Here is a 26,761-nt window from a genome sequence, read left to right as displayed (position 1 = left end):
GTCATATGTTGGTCATGTGAGGTCCTCACTTAATGACATGCATAATCCTCGCTTAATTATAGTAATCAGCACTGCTGAAATTCCTGTCACTAAGTGGTATGCTAGCATGATGTGCTTTATGATCATGTTGTTTAGCAATGGCCATTCCAGTCCCAATTGCTTTTGTAAACCGAGGACTACATGTATATCCTCTTGGATTCTGAGCTGCTGCATGTATACGTTAGATAACATGTTCTAAGTGGATGCAAAAAAAATGAGTGGGATGGTATGCAGTTTTTTTTTTAAAATTTATAAATAGTTTTCTCCAATTTCTCACCTTGAGGATGTGTTGGAACTAAGTTTCAAAACCCTAGCCTGTAATAGCTTAATGTGTTGCAGTTCCTAGACATCTGGAGACTATCAGTTTGGGGAAGGCTACTCTGATGTACATATAATTTTAAAAAAATTCCATTTGGGTTCCTAAGATGTAATGACTACAGCAATAATCCTGCATGTGTTTGCGAACTCTCCCAAAGGGATGGACTTCCCTGTGGATCTCCTGGATAACTACAATCATGAAGATCTGGAGAGATCTGGAGAGGATTGTCTATCTGAACTTAGATGTGGAGATCCAGAAAATCCAGAATATTTCTCTCTTGTTGATAATATCAAGGTAAGATTGGAATCATTGCTAGTTCATTTTAATGTTTATAGATATTCTTTGTTTGTATAATTTTAGATGATTTTAAAAAATTCCCTTCCAGATTATTGATGTTGTCAGATAGGTAATGTGCACTGTCTGCAGGCTCGCTAGTCACCATCCAAACTTGGAAGAAAATACTCAACAAATAATCTCCAGTAGAAGAGAATATATGTAACACAGAACTGAACTGTAAAATCCTTGGTGCTCTCTGAGCTTGGTTGTTTGCTTGCAGACATTTAATCACTTCACCTGATAAAATCATTTGTGCTATTGAATATGTTTCTTGCTCCCTGTTTATATGCAGTAGCTTGCACTGCCACTGTTGGATTTAAACCATTTTTACATGCCATTCAAAAGTGACAGTAAGAAAACTAAGAAGGAAATAAAAAGACTAGAACACATCCTCTCCAGCAGCCGACACCCTAATAAGCAGGGATCAACTGGAAAACAATACAATACAATCAACTGGAAAACAATACAATAATAACAACAATAATAATAACAACAACAACAATAATAGAGTTGGAAGGGACCTTGAAGGTCTTCTAGTCCAACCCCCTGCTCAGGCAGGAAATGCTATACCATTTCAGACAAATGATTGTCCAGTCTCTTCTTAAAAACTTCCAGTGTTGGAGCATTCACAGCTTCTGGAGGCAAATTGTTCCACTGATTAATTGTTCTAACTGTCAGGAAATTTCTCCTTAGTTCTAGGTTGCTTCTCTCTCTGATTAGTTTCCATCTGTTGCTTCTTATCCTGCCTTGGAGAATAACTTGATTCCTTCTTCTTTGTGGCAATCCCAGAGATATTGGAACATGGCTATCATGTCACCCTCATCCTTCATTAAACTAGACACGTCTATTTCCAGCAACCATTCTTTATATGTTTTAGCCTCCAGTCCCCTAATCATCTTTGTTGCTCTTCTCTGTACTCTTTCTAGAGTCTCAACATCTTTTTTACATCGTGGTGGCCAAAACTGGATGCAGTATTCCATGTGTGGCCTTACCAAGCATTGTAAAGAGGTATTAATACTTCACATGATCTTGATTTTATCCGTCTGTTAATGCAGCCTACTACTGTGTTGGCTTTTTTGGCAGCTGCAGCACACTGCTGGCTCATATTTAAGTGATTGTCAACTAGGACTCCGAGGTCCCTCTCACAGTTCCTATTGTTGAGCAAGGTACCACTTATACTGGACCTGTGTATTTGGTTTTTCTTGCCTAAATGTAGAATCTTACTTTTTTATCATTAAATTTCATTTTGTTAGATAGCGCTCAATGTTCAAGTCTGTCAAGATCCTTCTATATCTTAAGTCTGTCTAATTTTACTCTACTCTAATTAATTTACTAATCTAATTTAAGAAACTACTGAGTAGTTTCTTGAACTACTTGTAGTGAAACTACCTCTACCAACAGTAGAAGGGCAAGCAACCGAATATAAATAGGGAGCAACTATACATCTTATAGCACTGTTGAAGTTACCTAGTTGGGTAATGAAATGTCTGCAAACAAACAATCACACTCAGAGCGCATCAAGGATTCCACTGTCTTCTGTTATTGCTGTTTCAGCAGTTTAACAGCTGGACTTTTATTTTTAATTTGCAGCCTTGAGTCTTAGTAACTGATTCAGCAAAACAAAAGAGGCCAGTGCTTACTATTCTGTGTTCTCTTGCCATTTTATCTTAACCTTTAAAGGATGGAAGGTTGGGGCAATGAATTTAGTATTGTTTCTATTATATGTCTGAATGATTTGTTTTATTTATTTATTCAATTAATTTAGTTCAATGTATTCAATATTTAATAATTTGTATGCCACCCATCCTTACAACTTGAGGAAGCTTACAATAAATATGAAATAAATACTGTTAATAAATTATTGTAGTGTTAGGCATATTTTCATCACTTAATGGACTGATTTCACCATTTTGTGAAAAGCTACCAGAATGGGGGTGCATCTGATCTCTGCAAGCAAGCTGTTCCCCACAAAAGGAGATACAGCTTAGAGTGTCATTCTTGGCTCCCAGCCCCCCCAGTCCTTTGAGGGTGGGTAACTAGAGCATTCTTTCCCTGTTAGTGTCATGGTTCCGACAGACAGAGATTAATAAAGCAGAACTCTGAGGCTTGCAAATTCCTCAAAGAGCATGTTTATTAGTTACAAAGTATCCACACGTCAAAAGTGAAACCAAGTCTGGATACACAAGCAACAGTTCCACAATACAAAGTTAAATGTCCCACCCACAAAAGCTATGTAAGCAACTACGTTCCCCAATATGATTATTTGGTGGGCTTTTTATGAAACGCTCAGTCTCTAGTGTTGGGAGCAGCCGAAGACCTTGGTTCCCGCGGTCATTCTCCCATTCTATGTGGCAATCTCAAATGCGAAGGAAAATGGCTGCAACCATGCTCATTTGTAAAGTTGACCGTTAGATTGTATAGAGTGGGCATTTTGCTGCTCCTAAAGGCAACAAAGTTCTAAGCCATTTATTTATTTATTTATGAGACTTATATACCGCTTTTAAGTGCAAGCACTCTCTAAGCGGTGTACACCAGTAAGCAATGTATATATATATTTACATTGCCCCCAACAATCTGGGTCCTCATTTTACCTACCCCGGAAGGATGGAAGGCTGAGTCAACCTTGAGCCGGTGAGATTTGAACCGCTGACCTGCTGAACACAGTCAGCTAAAGTGGCCTGCAGTACTGCACTCTAACTGCTGCGCCACCTCGGCTCATAATGGATTATACATATGATGACCAGCATCTTGAATTCAGCATAGAAGCCTACTGGCAGCCAGAGTAGGTAATATTCTACTAGTTTGACTAATACCAGTCCAAAAGCAAGCTACTGTATTATGTACCAGCTACCACTTCCTTTTAAGAACAACTCAACATAGAGAGAATTGCATTAGTTTGATAACCAGGGCATGAGTCTCCGTCTTTAGTGTTTCTTCATTCAAGAATGTACTGTGTCAACAGTTCACAGATCCAAATGAATAAAAATAAAAATGTTGAACTTCTTTTCTCCCTCTTAGGTTCCAATTTGTTTGTCAACCGTAGGCTTCATCCCCCTTTATGGTGGAGAAGAAAGATACAAAGTTCTTGCTTTATTTGCACCGGAGGACTCACTTGCAGGTTTCTCTTATATTTTGAATTGTAACACTGTAGCATTCTGATCTGAATTATTCCTTTTTTGGTTCCTGTATGATTTGTTGCTTTTGATATGAAGTGTTTAGAAATACTATAGAAATCATGATAAAATGGGGGTGCAATTGAAAGTGGGCAAAAAGACTTTTGGTGTGAATAGCTTCTTCCTTCCAGTTTTATAATGTTTGAAGGGTTTGATTCAGTCATTGATTGAATCATTCAATCATTGAATCATTTCAACCAGACTTGATTCAATCATTTTCCCATGCTTTGATTAAACAGGTAATTTCAGTGAAAATCAACCTGGAATTGAAGATTCAGGGTTCTCTTGAAGATTCTCCTCTTACATGAAATCATTTGTGAACCCAAGGTTAATTGTAATTGTTCTTACAAGAGCAGACTATCATTTGTTGCCATTTTGTTGCTATCATAGTACTGTAAAGATCTGTAATTTTTCCTGTGTGTATATTCCTTTCCCTAATTTTAGTTAGGGATTGATAGCTGATTAGGGCTTCCTTTGATTCAAGTAAGCAGCAAGTAGTTATTTATTCAAATAAGTAGTTTCTTTAAATTTAGAATTCTTTAATTCAGAAGTTGAGATGGAACCCAAAATGTTTTGGCTGCCATTCTATTCAGAAGGTGTCTCCTGCATGTAAAACTCACAGATCTTTTGAAAATGAACCTATGATGGGATTACCCAGATGAGAAGTGACGGCTTTTAAAACGGAACCAATCCCTGCTTTCTAAGAAATACATGTACTGAACATGCATTTAGTGCTATAATTAAGAATAAAACTAATGTGAAATATATACCTCTATAACTAGGCATAATTAGAATTGAAAGACTGAACACATTCTTACTTTATATTCTTTTCCCCTTTGAGCTGTTGCCTTGTTTCTGGCTGATCAGTGGTGGACTATTGATGATATTTTGAGAACATCTTCTTCTTCTAGAGAAGGACTTCTACGGGTAAATAAAGTTGTTACCTCTAGTAAAGTGTTTGATAATGAAATCTAAAGCTTAGCACAAATAAAAGTGTACAGTTCTGATTTACTTGGAATAGAATTGCTTGTGTTAAGCTGTGTCAAGAATTTTGAATTGTAGTAATGAGCCGTTTATGTGCTTATAATATGGACAATGCCTGGGATAAGGATTTATCAGTGCAATTGTTTTATATTTTTAGCATCTCTCATAATTGGTCATGCTGGCTAGGGCTGCTGGGATTTGTAGTTCAGCTGTGGATTTCTTATTCTTGTACTGTATAATCCAAGATAATTCACTCAGATAATTTTATTTGAATGAATTCTGGGCTCTGAAGAATTAGCAATTCTATCCCAACATTATAGTTCTTAAAACTCTTCAGAAAACTGTAATGTATTAATTGTATTTATATCTTTTTTTTCATAGTCACTGTATTCTCACTTTTGAGCTATTTTAAATCAAGTTCATAATATAGAATTGCCTTCCTAGGTTTTTTTTTCCATACCTCATTTTTATTTTATTAAATAGATATGTATATCTACTTTTGTCCTAAATTGTTTGAGGTGTTTTACAAATGTAAGCAAATTAACTAATAGCTAAACCATAATCAAAAATAAAGCCCCATTCTGCTTTCATTCTTTTGGAAGTATAAATGTGGATTTTAACTATATGAGATCTTTGGCTATGTTTTCTAATTAATATGTGTTTTTTTTTAGGTGAAATCAATTGGGGAAAGAGTGGTTCTTTATGTGCTCAACAGAATAATTTATCGTAAACAAGAAATTGAGAAAAATGAGATCCCATTCCTTTGCCATGGTAGCCATGATTATGCAAAAATTCTGTGGAAGAAAGGAATGGCTATTGGTTTTTATTCTATTAAACTGCCAGGTAAGACTATTTTTAAAAATGGAAAAAGTAATTTAATACGAAGCAAAAGAAAACGAGTCCATCTTTTAAGTCATTTGCAAAGAACTAGTATATACAACTCCATTATATACAACTGCATTTTTATTTTGGAAATGGGAAAGGAGCACTTCTACCTATCCAATAGGATACAGAAAAGAACGATTCCTTAGGAGCTGGTGCTGGTGATAGGGATGAAGTTTGTGATGATTGTTGTTGGTGAAACTGCTTATGAACCTAATTACTGTCACTGACTTCTATCACTGAAGGTAGCTTAAACTTGTAAATTTGTCTTTATAGAAATCACATAGTTCTAGGAACCTAGGAAACAGCTTTATAACAAAATAAATATATAGAAAGAGGTGATCCTTCAAGCTTTTTAGCTCAGAAAAAAAAGTTTACACATACCTTGATAAGTTTCATCTTATTGGTCTCAACCCAAGCTTTTACTGCAGCTGTGCATTGATACAGTATTTGTCATTAAATCCAACAGAAGTTTGTGGAAGGTTTTGGGCTTCCATTCATCATTCTAGTTCTTCAGAGCAGCCTCAGTTAAGCTTCTCGATACTGTGTCTGTTATTAATCACATTAGTTCAAACTGAGATATGCTAGTAGCATTATGCACATTATGAGAATGTAAGTTTATTTCAGTTGTCAATGCCAAATATGGACACTCAAAGTTGGAAATCAATGAAAAAAGGAAATTAGAGAAGGAAATTAAATTTCTACAGATTAAGCCAATGTTATTTCCTCAAATCTACTTACCCAGATTTAAATGCAGTTGCTTGAGATTGATGTCACCAAATTCTTTTGCTAATTCTTGACATCTTAAATCATATTTAAAGTTATAGACTCATTTGCCTCTCTTTACAGACTGCTACCAAATAGGACAGATCATCAGTGTCTTTGTTCATTTATTGCTATTCTCAAATGGACTTTAAACTATTTTAATTGAGGGCCTGAATGCAAACTTCCCTTTCTTTTTTCTTACTGTAAGCAAAAAACAATCCTCCTTTGTTCGGTTTAAAATTGCAATAGTTTTTAAAAAGCCATGTAATGAATGTCTAAAGAACCTTGGTGGATTAGTAATTATTGATTGTTCCCTCCCTTCCCCCCCTGTCTTATTTCCAAGGAAATCAGTTGCCAACTGCAACAAATTATATGGCCTTGACATGTCTTAGAAACTTGATATTTGGCCAGATGGCCCTCCCTTCTGCTGTGACTTGCCAAACCTTGGGGGAGGCTAAAAAGCAGATGGCAAGGGATTCTTTTGTTTTGGTTGCTGATATTTGGACCTTCTTGAATAATTTTGTGCAGAGTTTTTAGATAGGGTTAGGGGATGGTTTGCCTATTTTTGGAATAGTACATTCCTATTAGTGGAGAGCAGTTTTGCTTAACCTGCTCCTTTATTACTTGCAGGCTAGAGCAGTGAGGATCAAATTCCATAGTAGATTGCTTACATACTGTTTGCTCCTAGTTTGCCAACCCTGACTGCATTTAGGGTTGTTATCTGTATTCAGTCATCAGTTTGATAATGCCTGGTCTGGAGTAGCTATGTTAGCAATAAGAAGATAAAAACAACGATTCTTGGCAAAATTAAGGGAAGACTGAAGATTTTGTTCCTGAGTATAAAAGGAGATTTTTTTTAAAAAAAAAACAGACTTTATGATTTCATAATGCATATCCTGACTTTTCAGCTTATTCTAATTTGAAGAATGTGAAGAACCAGTTATTGCAATTAGACTGCTCAATATGCCTACAAATCATTATTTGGATTTTGCTTGAGTTACATGCACAATAATCAGAACAGGATCAGTGGAAAGGACAAAAGATCCCCTTATAATGATCTAAGACAGCGGTTCTCAACCTGTGGGTCACAACTCCTTTGGGGGGGTCGAACGATGCTTTCACAGGGGTCACCTAAGACCATCGGAAAACATTTCCGATGGTCTTAGGAACCGAGACATGCCAAAGCTGCCCCCGCCTCCTCAGGAACGCGCAGTGAACGAGCCAAGGAAAGGAACTGAATGAGGAGAGGGGGCGTGACCGCCTGCGTGTTTGTGTGTGCGTTTGTGTAGAGTCGCTATTTTCAACTCCCAATATTACGAAGAAAAAAAAAGATTGATGCGAATAAAATGTGGTGGAAGACAAGTGCTCTGTGTGTATGTGTGTCTGTGTGCGCACGGTGTTAATCATATTCTTTCCCTCGTCACATGCCTTGAGCCGCAACGCCAATAAGCATCTGCTCTCAGTTCGTGACGGGCGGGGCTCTTCTCTCTTTTTCCATCCCTGCTTCGAGCGAAACGTTGAAAACCGTACGACACCGAGAGGTGCGCGTCCCGCTGGCAAGGCTCAGGGGAAGCTCCAGGATCAGCGCCCCTTTCTGCCTGATTGGTGCTTCTCCAAGGCCGGGAGAGCTTGGCCCCTTTCCGCCTGATCGGCGCTTCTCCGAGGCCGGGAGAGCTCAGGGGAAGCCCCAGAATCACCATCCCTTTCTGCCTGATTGGTGCTTCTCTGAGGCTGGGAGAGCTCGGCCCCTTTCCGCCTAATTGGCACTCCTCCGAGGCTGGGAGAGCTCAGGGGAAGCGCCAGGATCAGCTCCCCTTTCTGCCTGATTGGCGCTTCTTCCGGAGCTGATCCTGGTGCTTCTCCTGAGCCCTGAAGAAGCATCAATCTCCTGGAAAGCGGCATTGATACCGGTGCATCTGCTGAGCCCTGAAGAAGCGCCTATCACCTGGAAAGCAACATTTATCTGGGCCAGTGCACTCACACACATACAAACACATGTGAGCAGTTACAGCTGAAGGTATTTCAGCCTTCAACTATGGCTTCCAGTTCTCTGGCGCCTCATTGGCTCAGGCCAGCCATCAGTCAGAATCTACGTCCCGTGATTGGCTGGCTTCCTCAACGCGTCCCTCCCTTGCAGAAAGGGTTTGGCTCTTCATGCCGGCTAGCCCCCTTGTGGGGCTCCTGATACTGTAGGCTCTGCTAGCCGGGAAGGGGCACCGGAGTCCCGGCTGCTGGTAAGGTGATCGACCCACTCCTCTCCCATTGCCCACTCTGCCCGGCTCGAGCGTGGCTGGAGCAGCCTTGGTGCTTCCAAAGGTGGCCACTTCAAAGTCACATGGGCAGCCTTTGGCTGCTCCCCTCCCCTCCGCGCCTCCAAATCGATACCCAATCGGAGAGAGAGAGGGGGGAAGGGAAGGAGGAAGAGAGGGAGAGAGAAAGAGAGAGAGAAAAGGAGAGAGGGAGGGAGAGAAAGACAGGGAGAAAGAAAGGAAGAGAGAGGGAGAGAAATACAGAGAGGGAGAGAGAAAGAGGGAAAGAAAGAGAGAGAAAGGGAGAGGAGGGAGAGAAAGAGAGAGGGAGGGAGAGATAGGGAGAGAGAGAGAAAGAGGGAGAGAAAGGGAGAGAGAGAAAGAGGGAGAGAGAAATAGAAGGGGAGAGAAAGGGAGAGGGAGAGAGAGAGAGGGAGAGAGAGAAAGAGGGAGACAGAGGGAGAGAGAAAGAGGAAAAGAGAAATTAAATTAGTAACATAGTTGTTAAGTGAATCTAGTTTCCCAACTAACTTTGCTTGTCAGAAGGTTGCAAAAGGTGATCACATGATCCTGGAACAATGTGACCATCATAAATATGAATCAGTTGCCAAGCATCGAAATGTAAATCACATGACCCTGGGTATGTTGCAACGGTCATAAGTGTGAAAAATGGTCATAAGCCACTTTTTTCAGTGCCGTTGTAACTTTGAACAGTCACTAAGCAAACTATTGTAAGTCAAGGACTACCTGTACTTTATCACTTTTTTCCATTATTTTTTTTTTGGTCAAGTTTTTGACATCTCGCTAGGTGACTGTGGTACTCGAATATTGCCATATTCTAAAAGTGGTACAATCGGTGAAAAGGTTGAAAAGCCCTGATCTAAATAATATTATCAGTAGGAGTGAATCCATTGTTTTTCCAACAAGATTGGAAAGACTTTTATTTTTAATGTGATGGTGTAATAAATTCTAATCCAAGAACTCTCAGTTTCATTGCTTAATTTTCTTTCCATCCTACTGCTTATCTTCAAACCCAGTTTGTTTTTGTGATTAATCACTATGCTTTAATTATGTTCAATTTGTAACAATGAAAATACATCCTGCATATCAGATATTTACATTACGATTCATAACAGTAGCAAAATTATAGTTACGAAGTAGCAACAAAAATAATTTTATGGTTGGGGGTCACCACAACATGAGGAACTGTATTAAAGGGTCGCAGCATTAGGAAGGTTGAGAACCACTGATCTAAGAGAATGTGATCGACTTTACAGCAGGGTGATGGATTGCATGGCCAATATTATGGAGCCAACTATTGTTATTAAAGTTCAAAAACATATTTTAATCAGTCTTTTTAGAGTTTAAAGCTTTTATGGCTTTTATGTATTTTATTATTGTTGCCCAGAGCCCTTGGTATGTATATTTGAAAACTTATTTTATGGAAATAAAATACCTCAGGTATATAAAGATGACTTTTCTGAAATGCTAATTAGAGTTGGCTGTTGTATTTGCAGGAAGCATATGTAGTGCCTTTCTTACTCAGAGCTACCAGCTTCCTATTCTGGACACAATGTTTGTGAGGAAGAAGCATAAGGGTAAAGATTTTGGGCTTCTGATGCTGGAAGATTTTGTGGATTCTTTCACAGAAGATGCCCTTGGTTTGCGTTTCCCTCTGACATCTTTCATGCGTACTGGTAAGACCTGGAACATACTTCAGAATGTTCATAGTCTGCAGTTTAGGAGTAGAGTTTGACATTCTGAATGGATATTGCATATCTCATTTGTCAGAACACATTCTTTGCATTCCCTGCTACTACAGGTATTACTTATTTTAGCCTCAAGTCCATCCTTATGCACACAAGAAACAAATATCTAAGAGATTTTAGGTAAGGCCTGTAGTCTTTTAAGAACAGCTTATAAGGATTCCCTGGGGTTTTAAAATCTGAAGTATTGAACTGTTTATATTCTGCACTGCTTTTATTGGTATATTATGGAAGGTGAACATTTAGCAGTCAAAAGGCCATCTATGGCTTTTAAAGCAGTTGTAAGCAATGAGGACAGATGTATGTACCTATTCTCTACAAACTGCAGGATGCTCTTGTGCTTCTGTTTGTGACACAATTATGTTTCTAATGCTCCCTTAAAAGCAGATGTTAAAAATAGTGTTGCCATGTTTTGGGGGGGAGAGAGTGGGAAGCTTGTAAAATAAAATAAAAACAAATCTGTGTTATAGATGTTTTACTGAATGAGTTCTATTTATCTTGCTCAGCTTGCCAGAAGTACTTTGAAAGGTATCCAGGGGATCGTGACCTTCTGTGGGAAGTTGAAGGCATAGGCCACTGGCACCAGCGAACACCTATAGCTAGCGTTTTGCAGAGAGAAAGTTTAAAACTCAAAGGTAGGAGGGTATTGACATATAATTCAGTTAGACAAAAATAGAGACTGAGAATTTTTATTAGTCGGTGGGTGTTTTCCTGAGGTTCTAGAAAGATTTCTATTTTTTAAGAACAGCAAAGAAACTTGCTTGCAAGCCAAGTTATGGAACTGAAGGAAAATTGCTTGGGGTAAGGGAACCAGGGTAGATTTATAGATGGAAGATTATTGTGCTGCCGTAAAAAGAAAAGTCCCAGCTTCCAGATATTGGACAACCTGCTGTGGCCAACTCACTCTGAGACAACTTGCAAAGGGAACCCGCGGTGAGTTGCCTTGCAATGAGTTGTCCTTTAGCGATTTTACCATGGCGAAATGGATGCAGTGAGTTGTCCCATTCTGGCCCTCCAAATGGGTCCAGAGTTCTGTGCCTATAAGGACTATTGTGCACCTTTCTAGAGTTGAGCAAATGCGGGTTCTATACTGGCTCTAGTGCAGTGGTTCTCAACCTCTGGGTCAGGACCCCATTTGGGGTCGAACGACCATTTCATGGGGGTCGCCAAACAACGCAGTCCACCATTTTTTCCCCCTTTTCCTTAGCTGTGCTATTCCCTTTTATTCTATTGGCTTTTGAAAGCCAATAGAATAGACTCTCTTGAATGGAGTCTAATTCTATTGGCTTTCAAAAGCCAATAGGAATTGTCCAGGCTGTCTCTGCCCTGCTGAGCCCGCCAAAAGTCCCATTCTGCAAACGGTGCTGCACCAGTTGAGTAGTCCTCGACTTACGACCGGTTGAGTAGTCCTTGACTTACGACCGGTTGGGGGTCGCGGCATTAAAAAGGTTGAGAACCACTGCTCTAGTGGAAAACAAAATAGAGCCTGCTCTTTTAGTTAGCTGTGGTCTGCCAACAGAAATAGGCAGAAAGGAATTTTATTATTAACAGATACTAGGAGATAATATTTTGAAATGGTTGTATTTTTAATTTTTTTCCCTATGAACAAGAAGCCTTGCAAATAGAAGCTAGCACTTCCCAGAATGAGGAACAGCTTCTGTACCGTTCCACAGATAACAGCCCATCGCATGAACAAGCAGTTGACCCCAGTGAAACACACTTGAGTGTAGGTATAAAATAGCTTCCTTTGAATGATTTAGAATTTGCTCTGTGTTTTATATGTATGCATATGATTTTATTAATTTTTGCCTTTTCAAAATCCGTAATGTTTTTTATTAAAGTGGAAAAATGGGAAACTTCTTAAAATATCCAATTTAACTTGCATTGCTTTGCCCACTCTCCAGAGTTTATAATATTCTTGTGTAATTAAAGTATATATTTGGAATTAGGCTTGAAGCAGTCATGTTTAGTGCTGCTTCTGTTTACAGGCTGCAAAGATAGCCTCAGATTGTGAAGCGCTGTGGTAAGCAGGCAGAAAAAGACAGAAGACAACTGCATGTACATCCTGACTTTAGTCCGGTTTCAGCAATGTGTGATATTTGTCCAAATTCCACTGTCATAAATCATCAGCAAATTGCAATTTTATAGGTGTGATTTTTCTAATTTTCAGCAGTAAAAATGGGATCAAAGCCTTTAATTCTCCCCACCACTCTAAAAAAACCATAGAGGAAAAAAGATCGAACCTCATTTAGCTATATTAACAATGTTTTCCTTAAAGATTATCTTGGTTTATACAGATGAGAGTTCTGGTGGAGTATAATTTTAACATTTTTTATTTCTCCTTCAAATCTCTCATGTATGTTAAATTTCCAGCCCCTTTTTTTCTTTTATCTTTTATCTTTAAATTCTGCATTTATTTTAATTTTTATATTGATGTTTTGTTTAATGAAGTAAACATATATAATTGAATGAATGAAAGAAATCTATTAGCAATGATTTACTTTAAACAATTTTGGTTTTATGTTATGGATTTATAAACGTAAGTCTTCCTGATTTTAGGTTGATGTCCATAAAAATAAAGATGGCTTTGATGTATATGAAGGTACCTCTGAAGGTAAAAAATGCAGTATGCATTTCTTCTATTTTTTCTATTATTCATTTTGTTCATGAATGCATATGATCAGAGAAGGTATTTCAAAAGGAACCTTATTAATAGGAGCCCTCAATTTTGGGAGATTTTGTTTTATAAAATATTCATTTATCTTCTCCCTACTCCCAAACTCCACAGGAGCTATCTTAGCTAAAAGACACTCTCTCCCCCCTCCCTCTCCCCCCCTCTCTCTCCCTCAAACACACACACACACACACACACACACACACACACTTTATTTTGATACTACGATTGCAGAAAGCTTCAGTATATGGATGGAAAAACTCAAACCAATCTTCCTGGCCACAGCTGACACTTGTTTTTTTAGTAAATCTGGAAGGACTCCAAAGTTGTGTACCAGTCTTGAATAGGATCCCATTCAAGACCAAGGATGGTCAACTCAAAACTGAGTTTTGACACTGAGGGCCAAACAGCCACATCAGCTCAGTTTTGAATCTATTGAATCATAATCTGCTCCACTCCATCCAGATCCAAACAGCCTCGAGACTCAGATTGAAATTCTTCAAAATTGACACATAAACCAATGTCCATGTCTCTTCTGAATTCAGTCTCTCCATTTTCTGATGAAATTGCTCTCCTGGAGACTTTTCCAGCCCAGATGCCAAGACTGCTCTCTCTTCTCCTGAAGAACTACTCCACAGGAAAGAATGGCAGTGGAGGTTTTCATTTTGGGCATGACATTCTCCACTAAATTTACAACAGTGTGTTAGAAATGAAGCTGATTTATTTTATTTAAACTGAAATAGTGATATATTAGGCCCAGCTAAAAATACACTTAGATATCCTAGAGATAAGATCAGATGTTTTAAGAGCTTACACATTGCGGTAAAAATACCTCCTAGACATTAGTAACACATGGCTAAAGCAGTTATTTAGTTTGAATTTTTCATACAGCTTGCTATTATTTGTACACATTGTTAAGTTTTGAAGTGGTTTTTCATTCTCCAGAACTTACTGCTTTACCAATTCCTACTCGATCACGAAGCAATCATCTGAAACATCCAAAGTTGGGGAAAAGAATTCAAGAACCTGGAATTTCTGAAACTGAAGATGTAAATTCTTCTCAATCATTGGGAAACAGGTAACAGTATATCATTCAATAAAATTACAAATGAAAAATCTTTAAATATGTTTTGCACACATTTGTACAGAAAGACAATATGTCATTTCACACTGAATAATATATATTTATTATTGTTAAACTGTGAAATTCAGGAAATGAATGTAAAATTGCCTTAAACTTAGCATCAGTAGCAGGACAATACCTTTTATCAAGTTCAATCAAAATAGTAAAAAGCAGTCTTGCAGGTTTTAAAGTTCTCCAGAACTCTTTACCAGGAAAGATGTTACAAAAAGCTCAAGATTGAGAAGAAACAAAAAGAGTTTAAATATTAGACTTTGATATTTCGGGAAGACACTAGGTAGTTATTGTCAGTGTCATGTTACAAATAGCATTCTTGGATTACCTGACCTCCAAATAATTTGTTCCCAGTATTTTTCCTGCATGCCTGAATAACCCAACAGATCTGAAGGTGCCAACATTGTTCTTTGCTTGTAAATAATGTATATAATTTAATACAGTCCTAAAAATCAAGTCATGTGTGTTTCAGTATCACTCAGTAGCTATTGGTTGTTTTACATGTATTTTTGTTGTTTCTCCTGTTGCATAGATTGGATCCTATTATTCATGCATCTGAACATTCAGAAGAATTGATAGAGGAGATGGAAGAAAAACTGATGGACAGTGAACAGAAAAAGCTAGTGGAGAATTCAAAACAATCAGTCCAAGAAACAGTCCAGCAGTATATTCCATCAGAGAAACAAGATGATAAAGAGGTATGATGATATCTTTAAAAATACCATTATTTGTTACTAGTATTTTTTAATTCTGCCTTTGTGACAGCTGTCTTCCATAAGATCACACCCCATTTTTAAAAAATGGCATTCCTTGCCATAAAGTTTAGCAGCTAGGAGTATAAAGATACAGGATGGAGGGAGAGGGGGGAAAAGGAGAGAACTGACCAACAAAGAAAGTTGAAAGATATAAATAAAATAAATAATAATACTCAGTTTTGCCAAGTGTGATCTTTCTTTGTTGACATCCTTTTTGAACAGTGGTTAAAGATCAAGTAACTATACAGATACACCAATCAGCAGGAGAGTCCCTCTTAAAAATATTTTCTGTTTCTGAGTCAGTTGGGCACACAGGAAAGAGCCCTTGCCTGGGATTGCTGTCCAACCAGAAGATATATTCCATCAGAAGTTGTGTTCATTTCCCCCATTCCAAATTTAGAAAAGGGACCAAGCCATTTTTCTTTAGTCAGGTCTTTTTACTTGAAGTTAATTATTTTCACTAATTATGTTTTGGTTTTTGTTGTTTAATTTCTTCAGTGCTCTAGGAGGAAAAAAATGTAGGGATTCAGTTAAAATGAGTGATACTTAGGATCAAGTCAACAGACTGTTGGAGAAACTGGTAATTTTTCCTGGCAGAGAAATAGGTCATATACTGTACTCTTTCTTTAGCTTATGGCAGTGTTTCCCAAACTTGACAATTTTAAGGCATGAGGACTTCAACTCCCAGAATTCCACAGCCAGCAATGCTGGCTGTGGAATTCTGGGAGTTGAAGTCCACATGCCTTAAAATTGTTAAGTTTGGGAAACACTGGCTTATGGTTAACTCCCTTTTACCTGGATGATGTTCCTAAAAGTCACAGAATATAGTCTTTCTTTGACTCATGGCATAAGCCAGATTGATTGGTAACCCTCTTTCTGTCCATTATTACAAATAAAATATGATGATAGCTTTTATTTAAAATTGGTCTTGGCTGCCTATACAAAAAGTAGTAGTTGAGAAGACTTTACAAAAATGTTAACATTCAAAAAGGGTTCAGGTACAGACCTGCAGTCATCTCTGAAATTGTTGGCACCCCTCTCATTTTGAATATAGTGGAAATATTCAGGAAGTAATTATTCAGAGAGGTCCTCAGTACTACAGTGTGAGTGTCCTGTTGTGTCTGAATTCTTCTGAATGATTCTATATGGGTGCACCACTTTGATGTGTTCATGTGATATTTTTTTTAAGGAAACAGATATAGAGCCAATCAATGGAGAGATAATGGAAAATGCTATCAAGGTATCAATAGTGACTGAAGGATCAACAAATGAAGTTCTGGATGGAGAGTCAAAGTTACAACCAGACAGTTCAGAAGAAACAACTTTAACTTTACTTGTACCGTTAATCCTTGATTCTTCAGGAAAATCCACTGAAGATAGTGATGACAATGTTTCAGATAAGGTTAGGGAATGTTAAAACAATGTTTTCAGACTATTTTACACTTGGCCCCTAATTTAATAGCTTTTAATACCAGGCAATGGATGTTTTTTTGTTCTTCCAATATTTTGAATTTTAAGTTCTTATTTAGGTTGCAGTATGATCTCCCAGTTATCTTTATCACTATTTTCCTTGTCTGTCTTCATTTTTCTTTTTGTAGTTATTTAATCTGTTTTTCTTATGTACTCATTTTAAATGTTGCAGTATGTTGAATGTAAGTTCACTTGGGAAATGTTCTGCTTTAACAAATGAAAGTGTTTACATTTCCGTTTACCCAACATTGAACAATTCCATTTGAACAATTCCATCTCTGGTTCTTCATCCATGCTGGTTTTTATATGGAGACTTCAGACTTGCATCATCTTTACTTTTGACCCGATTTTTCTCTGGTTGAGCCTTCAAGTGAACATTTTAGATAACATATTTTAGTTTCAAGGTAATATACCTAATAGAAATCTATCCTAGAAGCATTGTGAAAATGAATGAAGTAGAGAAGCACTCTTGGAATTATAAGCAACATCTATGATATTGCATTTCTTAAGAGTTTGTAGTATTTTACATATATTTGACTTACAGCAGTGCCTGCTTTCTTCCTTAGGTTGAGAATTTGGCAGATTCTGAGGTGGCAATAGAAGAAGAGCATGTTACACAAAGGAAAAAAGCAAATGCTGATCCTGTTTCAGCAGCAGAAAAAGAATCTTCTAATAATGGTATTTCAAACTCGGTAGCAGCTGAAGCTCCAGAAGATGCCATTTCTGAAAATGTCTCTCCCAACACAACCTCTTCCTTGGAAGAGCAAAGCGAAGAGGGTGGATCTGACTCACCAGAAGCCCCCATTGCTCTGGCTCAGGGGGCTCTGATGATGGTTGAATTGGAGGACATCTCTTACCAGCAACATTCCGAGGGACAAAAGAACCAAATGGATGAACAGTATGAAGAGTCAGCTGAGCCCGTGTCTGAGAGAGCTGCTGACAGCAGTTCAGAAGAGGCAGAAATTGAGGTGCCCGTAGTAGACAGGCGGACCTTACGAAGAAAGGCTAAAGGATACAAAGGCCCACCTAAGAAAAAAGGAAAACTAATTTGAACAGAATTGTAGTCAACCTAAATGGGAATGATTGCCATTTTCATTGTTTCTTTCTTCACAGAAAAAAGCCGTAAAATTACATACCACGGTAGGATACCCATGTATTTAAATACTGGGGTCATTCCCAGTTTTTTAAATAGTCTGTTACTTATTTTGTTGTTTAACCATTAAAGGAACTGAATTGAGTATGGAAGTAAATGTCTACTTTTGCTAAACAATAATCATAAAGACATAAAATGGAGACAGTAACTATAAACCAATTATTTTGGAGATGTTGAAGGTCCAGATGCCACTTTAACAATTGTATTGTTAAGCTGCCTCAAGTAGTTATTTGTAAGCCCTCGTTACAATAAAAACATAATTTGTGAAGTATCAGGCATTTTCTTCATCCCTGAATGGTTAATTGCACACCTTGATGGTTTTTCAAGCTTAGCAGGGATAGGCATTTATAATTATAGGGGGTTTTTTTCAAACCCTGTTACTGTTATTTTGTAGTAAATTTAAAATCCTGTTTTAAACAGAAATACAGAATACTTGATATTATTTTGTGCTTAGTTCAAAATACCCTTCAACTTTTCTATGGATACTATATACCCACATTCAAAAAACCCAAGATTATATGAACCTAACTAAACCTGAATCTTCAATCTATGTTGGAGTACTCTGATTATTTTGCCTGTGAATAAAACTCCTAATATATACATAGTAAAGTGAACTCCTTCAGAGTAATTGTAGATTAGACCATCATAAGAATTTATCATTATCATTTTCTAAGTATTAGCAGTTGGACAGATTCAGTCATTGGTTTAAGGCATGTTCAGTCTTGAGTTTGAGTATATGCTAGTAAAAATATTCACTTGAAAATATGTGAAAGTGTTCACTTTACTCTTTTCAGAATTGGTGTTTTGGCTTCTGGCTTTTTGGTTGCTTTTTAAAAACAACTCATTTTGACATACAGATGCAGAGGTTTTTTTGTTTTTTTTTTAAAGCAGGTCATGAGAAGTTTTGGCTTTGAGGTTGATAAGAGTTGCCAAGTTGTTTGAATTTTCAGCATGATACACATTTTTCTACCAGTGTACATTTTGTATATTGTGTATTAGAATTTGTGCAGAAATATTGGTTCTAATATAAACACTTTCTTATAAAGCATCTGAAACAGCTTGTATCTTGTACTCCCCTTTTTTGGTAAAATAAGACATTTTGACAATTTAAGATCGGAGCAGTTTTTTTGCTACTTAGTGCTGAAGTTTTTGAGATGGACTAAGTTAAATTACAGTTTTTGAAAGGAACCATAGTTATGAACGTTAGATGTATTGAATTAGATAAACATCCCAAGGGGCTTGATTATTCTTATTCTGTAAAACAAAACAATATTTTGTGAAGTGGTTAAGTGTGTATTTCTATTATTGCTTCTATTATGGATTGGTGGTGATTTAATACTATACTAAATGTGTTTTAAATCAGTGTTTTTCCCAAATCATAAATTTGACTTGTACATTAACTAATAAAACATTTATTTTCAGTCTGTATTTAAATTGGTCTATGTAACATTTAATTGCAAAGTTACTTCTTACATGAGAGCTGAGTTTCTTAACCTTTTTAGGATAGTTAGTTATAAAATCTTAAAAGTTAATTTTGATATCTGTGGTCAACTCCAGAAAACATTTTCATTGTTTTGTCTATAAACCAGAAGGATATTTTTTCTTGTATGCACAAATAAGAAAAACTCCTTTCTTCAGAGAGCAATCTACTAGCTGAAATTATTCAAAAATCTCTCTTGGACTACATAGTTTATAAAAATGTACAATGCCTGTAGCAAAGTCTGGAAGAATTAAATTAAATACTGATTTGTTATGATAGCAAATATTTGTATGTATTATGTAACTAAAGCTTGGGGGGGGTTTCCCTCACTGGAATTAGGTAATATTGCTTCAGTAATGTTATTGGTGTTTATCAACTATTACCTTGTAACTTTTTTACACTGCAGCAGTTATTGATGTAACACCTTAAATTAATTATGTTGAGAAATTAGTTAAGAACAAATTTGTAAAGCCAAAAGGATTATTATATTGTTTAGCTTAAATAGATGAAATTATTGGGTCTGCAAAGAACAAAATTCTTGATAAAAGTTCATAGCAGAAGTGTAAAAGATACTGTACAAAACAAAACTGAAAAGCAGTATTATCATTCATCTGTTTTTAGTTTAAAAATAATATTTAAAGAAAGTAGCATGTGAACTCAACTTTGTTTTTAATTATATAGTTTTCTAGGACCTCATTTCTTATTCAGGTTTTACTGCTTCCAGTGTCAAGGTGTCTTTTACATTTCATGCACATTACCATTTTCAAGTATGATTTCATGAACTGTTTTACTGTACTTATTGCATGAAGTATGTAGAATCTCTTCTACATAAATTTAATAAAATGTTTACCTTTTAGCTCAATAGAAATGTTGTGGTTTATTTTTGTTTATGCACATCCTAGTCATAAACTAGTAATGCAGTGTAGTTAAGTTGCAGCACAACATTCATTTTTCATCATCATTGCAGCATATGCTTTTAAAGAAATTAGAAAATATTTTAATATAATTCTGTCTTATAGTAATACCATATTTCTCCCTTATGGCGTGCATTGTTTCTAATTGGTTAAACTTAACATATTTTAATTTTCTTATAATTCTTACTAGCTTAAAAAATTCCTTTCTTCTTAGTCAGGATGGGTGAGCATTTATCCAGACATCCATGGCTCAATATAACCTAACTAGGCATAGTAGGCCAATAGAACAAGGGACCAGTGATAAGATTTTTACATTGCAGCTGGGAAATCCAATCCCCTTAGGTTCAATGGGAACTTTACTAAGTCTTCAATGACTGGGATATTATATGCAGCTGAAATCTTCCCATAGTCACTGGGAATAAAAAGTTTGAATGCTGTTTCTAGTATAAACCATCAGAAAAGCAAACCCTAGTCTCTTGGTCACAATATGAAATTAATACAAGGTAACATGTTGTGGTTATACATACTGCACACAAAAAAGAATGTTAAGATTGGTTTCAGTAACGTTACTGGTAGAGTTCAATAATTGTTCTACTAATCTATATTAAAATTATAGGCTTTTGATCCTACATATCCTATTCAATCTTGGATAGATCAACCCACTGTGTATTCTGAAATTTTGGGAAATAGGATAGATAGGATTGACATTAATCTCAGATTACAAAGGAAAGGGTAAGCTTCTAACCACACTTCCTCTTGGAGGGAGTTCTGATTATACACTGATAGCAGCAAACATATTAACTTAAGAGTTTCATTAACATTTCACTATATACAAAGAAAAAAAATCACTTCAGGAAATGTTTTAATATATATATAAAACAAGATTACAGTTCAGTCACCCACACATTCCTAGATTAAGAATATTTTGTATACTTAGAAAATTTCCCCTGGAACTAATGACCTGCAATATACTATGAATATGCTTTCTCACTACCAAGATGCTACTAGATGTCCACCAAGTTGGAGCATTCTTATACTTCGACTTGTGTTCCACATGTGTGAAATTTGGTGCAGAAAGTTAGTTTCAGCTATTACTTATCCATACTACCTACTTTCTTAATCCTGGAAAAACTGATAGTAAAGGATGTTACTGTGTGCAAGAAAGAAGGACTACAGATATTCTGTTTATAAGTCTATTTACCATTCTAATCAAGATTTTTTTTATTTTTGATAATATTTGGAGAAAAGCCAGCTCTTCAGCAGTCCTCTGTCTTATGAGATGGCTGTTCCGAAATAAATTCTTTTATCTGAAGTCTGCAGAAGCACTTGTGTGTGTGAAAAGCTTGCATACCCATAGCTGCAGTGTCACTATACAAGTAGGACTGCATTAATGCATCCATCATTTTCTGGATTATTGGTTACTTGTGCATATTTTCCTGAAAAGAAAACAAGTTTTACTGAAAATGAATATTTATAAATGGCAGTTTCTTAATAATTCAGTCTACTAGTGCAGTATAATTTTTTTTAAAAAGCAGCCTTCCATAGCTGCCATTTGAATACATTGTGTCAAAACTCTACTTAAGAGGAAAGAGTTGGGAAAAGAGACTAACGGGCCTTTATTTTTACCAACTGAAAAGTTACTTCTGTGAGATTGGTCAAACCAACATTAAAATTTGTTATAATTAAGTTGCATAATGTAACTTGAATGAACTGCATAATTTCCTCTAACTGCTGAGTGATTGCTACATAAGACATTAAAAATACATATGGATTTTGACTAGGAGTCAAAGAAAAGTATTACTGGAGCAGGGAAGAAGCATTGGTATACAGCTGAAATTGATGAATAAGATCTTTTTTTCTTTTCATAAGATACACTTGAACTGCTGCTGGGCAAATTTAGACAAAAGTCATCTGATTATCAAGATCCAAGCAAATTGTGATTTTTTTTTATCTTGCTAAGCAAGAAATACTTATTTACTTATTAGGTTTATGTGGCGCCCATCTCATTTAGAGGTGACTAGACATCCTGTAGTTTTCATTCTGAAAACCTGCAATTTCATACAATTCTCACATAATATCTAATTGCTTAAACACTTCTTTCATTAGCATTATTAGGTGCCTTGATGGCACAATGGTTAGAATGCAGTACTGCAAACTAACTCTGCCCACAGCGAGGAGTTCAATTCAGACTAGCTCAAGGTTGACTCAGTCTTTCATCCTTACGAGGTCAGTAAAATTAGGACCAAGATTATTGGGGGCAATATGCAAATAAGGTTTACATTGTAAATTGCCCAGAAAGTGCCGTAAAGCACTATGGGGTGGTATATAAGCCTAAATACTATTACTATCAATTCTTATTACTTAAAAGTAATATTTGGTTACTTACCCCAGATAACTTTGCCTCCTTGGGTGACGAGACCAAGCTCACTCACGTTCACCTCGATTACTGTACCTCTTGTGATTACTCCCAAAGAAGTATAGAGAGGAGAAGAAGGATTCTTTTTTACACCAAGAATAGGCAGGCAAAACGTGGCTTTAAGTTCTGGATGTGTTACATGGGCCTTCTTAAATCGCAAACCCTATTATTCAACAAAATAAATAAAATTTTTCACAAGTAACCATAGAAAAGAGAATTCAAACTAACACATGCATTTATTCTTAATCTCAATCCCACATAAATGGGCTTAGTTTTAAACCCAGAAAAGTTAACAGCTGTTTATGAGCGTTCATGACTCCGATTTCCACTAGGTTGGTGGACTACAATTGTGATCAGTTCCAGGTAGCTTGTCCTCTTTTTCATGATCGCTAAATGTACCACTATGTCTTTCTCATTTTGTTTATTTGCTTATTAAATTTATTGGCTGCCCATTTTACCACAGCGAAACTTTGGGTGGCTTACAATATTAAAAAGATAAAACTATAGAAAATTTATAGACAATATAAATTAAATATTATAAAAATACAAATACTCAGCTCTAACTAAAAGATAGGGAGGGAAGGAGAAAGATAAGCAGGGTGGGAGACGGGATTTATTATTCATCTATCAATCACCCCAATGTAAAACCCCTCCACTGGAGGTCTAAGCCAATTGGCAGAGCCAGGTCTTTAAGCTCTTGTGGAATGACATTTACTAAAGATTGAACATGAAAAAGCAAATTAAGTACTAACCTACTACAACTAATATTTACCATTGGTCGAATGAAGCGCTCGTATTTTGGAGGTTTTCTGGTAAAGCCGTCCCCTACAAAACACACTTTGGTAACCATTCTTTTCCAAGCCTTCTTCTTTCGTTTTCCTGTGCGAATCACTTTGAGCACTTCTGTTTCTCCCTGGGCCCGGACTTTGGGCACAGGAACTTCCCATTTCCCCTAAAAATTAGTAATTTGTAATGTTAGGGAGAAAAAGATGGGAAATGACATATGGGCACACATACAATATATTGCTTCATTAATTCTGTAACATACTAGTTTGTCTAACCCAATAACAGAATGATTGTATCTGCATCACAAGCCAGAGGAACTGTATAGACATTGCCCCAACATTGAGGTTATTGCTAATGGTTTGTTTGTCAATTTTCAGGCTTAGATGTTTAAGTGGGACTTGAATCACAGATTGTTCTATTTCCTCCTGGGCTGTAAGATATACATTGTGAGCAGAAATACTAAGCTTATAGTCTAGATAGTCCAGCTAAGAATCATATTGAACAGATTGGGGTATCGTGAAAAGGTGATGTATTTATCTGATTCATTGCATTTACCACATATTTTATTACTGTATTTTCTTTTTATCTATTTTACTTTGGAATTAGAACTTGTACTTTATTTTTATTTTCTTTGATAGAGTTATAATTACTACTACTACGGTTGGATTGTATCAGTGTGGGAAATCTGTAAAGTCTGGTTTGATTACATAGCCAACTCTTATTTTTCTTCCTATCAAGAACATTGGTATACAGGAAAAGTATATCAAAATAAGCTTTGCAACAGGCAGAGGAGATCTTCCAATACTCAGAGGAGGACATAAAATTCCTCTCATTTATACTGGAGAATAGAACAATAGGAATTTATTATTAAAGATTGCCCTGCACCTTTGAAAAAGCCAGAAATGGCTGTATCTTCCCACAAAGAGGAAAAATACAGAAAATATATAAGTATTTCTTCCCAGCAAAGTGTTTTAAGGGCAATTCTTTGTTTTCTAGCAATTTCCTGTACACCAATTTAATTTCGCTTTATACAAGTAATCAGATGTTTTAAAAAGCTATACTTATATTCCAAAGTGGGAGATATAAAAGTACTAAGCAAATTAAAACACTTATATAGATTTTTGGACAAATCCAGTAACTCCTCATCACATATGCAAATTAATATCCTACTTAGAACAGAACATCGGAATAAGCATTCAATATTTTGAATAAATACTAGAGTCATTACTTTGCAAATCAGTATTTTAAAGCAACAGTAAATATCCTTGCAAATTATATTAACTTAAGCATCTATATGACTTACAGCTTTTTCTTTTCGTTTTTGTTTGATCATGTTGGAAAGAACTTTTGCTCGAGACTGGCTCTCCCTATCCAGCAGGTATGCTGGTACAGCGCCTTCTGGGGTCTTGTCATCATTCTTCTGCTTGCTATTTCTCTTTTCATGCATCTTAATACTAGAGGGATAGATACAAAAGGTGCTTTTCAGATGTTTCCAAATTAATTTAGCACTAAATCAGCAACACTGCCCAATGAAAATTTTTAGTAATAGAGGTCTTAAATGGATTCCAAAGCTTAGAGGGAATCATACTACTTATAGGCAAAATATGCAACATTAACACCAACTGTAACATGAAGCACTTTTCCTAAAACAAGTGCCTCAAGAAAACTTTACTGTCACTGTATCTAAAGTCTGAGTAACGGATATACACAAAAATAATCAGCATACATCTCAATAAGACTAGATCGCAGCAGTACAATTTATTGTATCAAAGTCCTTAAGTTTATAATAAAAGTTGTCTCACGTCTTTTTCATTTGTATTTTTTCCGCGTGGCGCTGTTTATGGTACAGTTTAGCTTTTAATCCGATCATTTTCTTGGCTTTCTTTGACCGCTCATGAGCCTCACGACCTTCTTTCTTCCTTTTCTTCTCATGGTAATCCAAGCGGTAGCCATATCGCTTCCGATGTAACTCTATATATTCGTTTTGTGGCTGTAAATTAGAGAAAAAATTAGAAATTAAACTGTTAAAATTATACCCATCATTTTTTCAGTGTCTGTATTTACATAAATATTATTTTTGTGGTGTTAATTTCAGCATATTTCTATCTGAAACTGACATATTGCCATATATATTTAGTCTCCAAGTAATTACACATGAATCTGTCACTAAGTAACAAATCTAAAAATATAGAAAAGCCACTTAAAAATAAAATATCCTCAGCCACCCATCCATTTTATTTTCACGGTTTTCACTTTAGCCATTTTAAGCAAACAGCCACAATACTTCAAAGTGAAACTCTAGCAAGAAACATTTGATTAAAAATTTATCAAAAAATCAATTTCTATCAATTTCACTTCATACATGAAAAAGTTTTATGCTATTGCAAGCGTTAATCAGTTTATTAATAGCAGCTGTCTGTATTAGGCTGATGATTCTTAACAAATCTGACTACAGTATGGTTTTGTATCTCATATCTCATATATTTTTCCATTTTGTAATGCTTTATGCAATTAATGACACAAACTTTAATTCATAAAAGCATACAGTTTCTGCACAAATATGAAACACAGCCCAGGAGAGATACACACAAAAAAAGAAATAATGGATTATTTCTAGTCAGAAATGTAGAATCTGCGATCTACTAGATCAGGGGGTAGGCAACCTCGGCTCTTTTATGACTCATGGACTGCAACTCCCAGAATTCCCGACTCAGCCGAGGTTACCTACCGCTGTACTAGATGATACTGAATACCTCCCATTATCCTTCACCATACCCCATTACTAGCAGCCGGCTTTGCTGGAAACGGTAGTTCATCAACAGCTGAAAAGTCATTGACTGCCTAGTTCCGCCTTAGTTTCTTTCTGCTCTTGAATTAGCCAGACGGCAAGTAAGCAACTCGTGCTATAAAAATGACGTTTGTTGATGTAACATTGAACTACAGTCCAATACAAAATGCAAGCCTACTCAGATGCAAATCCTTGGGAGATCAATATAGATCAGCTGCAGCCTCAACAAGGCGTATAATTAGACTGAAGTCTGAGCTACCAGCCCGATTGTAAACGACGAATAATAAGCGGGGACTCCGAGTACCGACTTCTCCTCTTTCTCTTTATCCTCCACAAGGCAGCTCCCTGGTCCCTTGAAAGCCTCCCCTCATCCCATTCCGTTCAAAAAGTCCACGGTCGGTCAATCCACTCACCATTGTAACTCGGCGCCCGAAGCCCAAGCAGACCCTTCTTTCGAGCCAGAAAGAAAAAAGGAAGAGCGACAGTCAAACAAGTCCGGGTAATATCCAGTTCCACCTTCGCCCGTTCCTCCGACTAGCGAAGGAGCTCAGATGTTTGGCGATTCCCCCTCCCTCCCGCTGCCTCGGACCGTCTGAAGTGTACGGTGAAACGAAAAGATGAATGGCTGAGGGGAAGGGGAAAAAAGCAAAACTAAACAATTGCGCTCAGGCTTTTCT

At 36.6% G+C, this 26,761-nt stretch overlaps 2 protein-coding genes and 1 long non-coding RNA gene across 5 annotated transcripts in view; 1 reads left to right on the top strand and 2 right to left on the bottom strand.

Moving 5' to 3' along the window:
- FAM169A (family with sequence similarity 169 member A) overlaps positions 1-20,044 on the top strand; it is a 40,004-nt gene extending 19,960 nt beyond the window's left edge. For 2 of the 3 annotated variants that reach the window (XM_039364033.1, XM_039364035.1), the window contains exons 2-13: positions 516-652; positions 3,713-3,812; positions 4,709-4,794; positions 5,523-5,694; positions 10,265-10,444; positions 11,020-11,148; positions 12,124-12,239; positions 13,073-13,127; positions 14,133-14,265; positions 14,855-15,020; positions 16,267-16,479; positions 17,114-20,044. In XM_039364033.1, the coding sequence (XP_039219967.1) occupies positions 516-652; positions 3,713-3,812; positions 4,709-4,794; positions 5,523-5,694; positions 10,265-10,444; positions 11,020-11,148; positions 12,124-12,239; positions 13,073-13,127; positions 14,133-14,265; positions 14,855-15,020; positions 16,267-16,479; positions 17,114-17,599 (1,973 nt within the window). In that variant the 3' untranslated portion in view covers positions 17,600-20,044. The remainder of the gene's footprint in view (positions 1-515; positions 653-3,712; positions 3,813-4,708; positions 4,795-5,522; positions 5,695-10,264; positions 10,445-11,019; positions 11,149-12,123; positions 12,240-13,072; positions 13,128-14,132; positions 14,266-14,854; positions 15,021-16,266; positions 16,480-17,113) is intronic. The other variant, XM_039364034.1, reaches the window with a different exon arrangement.
- LOC120317415 lies at positions 3,819-8,970 on the bottom strand. Its single transcript, XR_005559229.1, has 3 exons — positions 6,475-8,970; positions 6,118-6,282; positions 3,819-4,788 (listed from the first exon to the last, which is right to left on the bottom strand). It is a non-coding gene; the product is annotated as an uncharacterized LOC120317415 (long non-coding RNA).
- An 895-nt stretch (positions 20,045-20,939) lies between the features above and the next one.
- On the bottom strand, positions 20,940-26,640 carry NSA2 (NSA2 ribosome biogenesis factor). The gene is made up of 6 exons (XM_039364039.1): positions 26,498-26,640; positions 25,099-25,286; positions 24,600-24,750; positions 23,283-23,462; positions 22,481-22,673; positions 20,940-21,530 (listed from the first exon to the last, which is right to left on the bottom strand). The coding sequence occupies exons 1-6, from the start codon at positions 26,498-26,500 to the stop codon at positions 21,463-21,465; spliced, it is 783 nt and encodes a 260-aa protein (XP_039219973.1). The 5' UTR covers positions 26,501-26,640; the 3' UTR covers positions 20,940-21,462.
- Positions 26,641-26,761: the final 121 nt, after the last annotated feature.

This window comes from Crotalus tigris, unplaced genomic scaffold (assembly GCF_016545835.1).
Source record: "Crotalus tigris isolate CLP2741 ecotype Arizona unplaced genomic scaffold, ASM1654583v1 scf7180000019642.961951, whole genome shotgun sequence".
Taxonomy (NCBI): Eukaryota; Metazoa; Chordata; class Lepidosauria; order Squamata; family Viperidae; genus Crotalus; species Crotalus tigris.
Note: the sequence above shows the minus strand (reverse complement) of the source record. Positions and strands in the feature narration are given on the sequence as shown.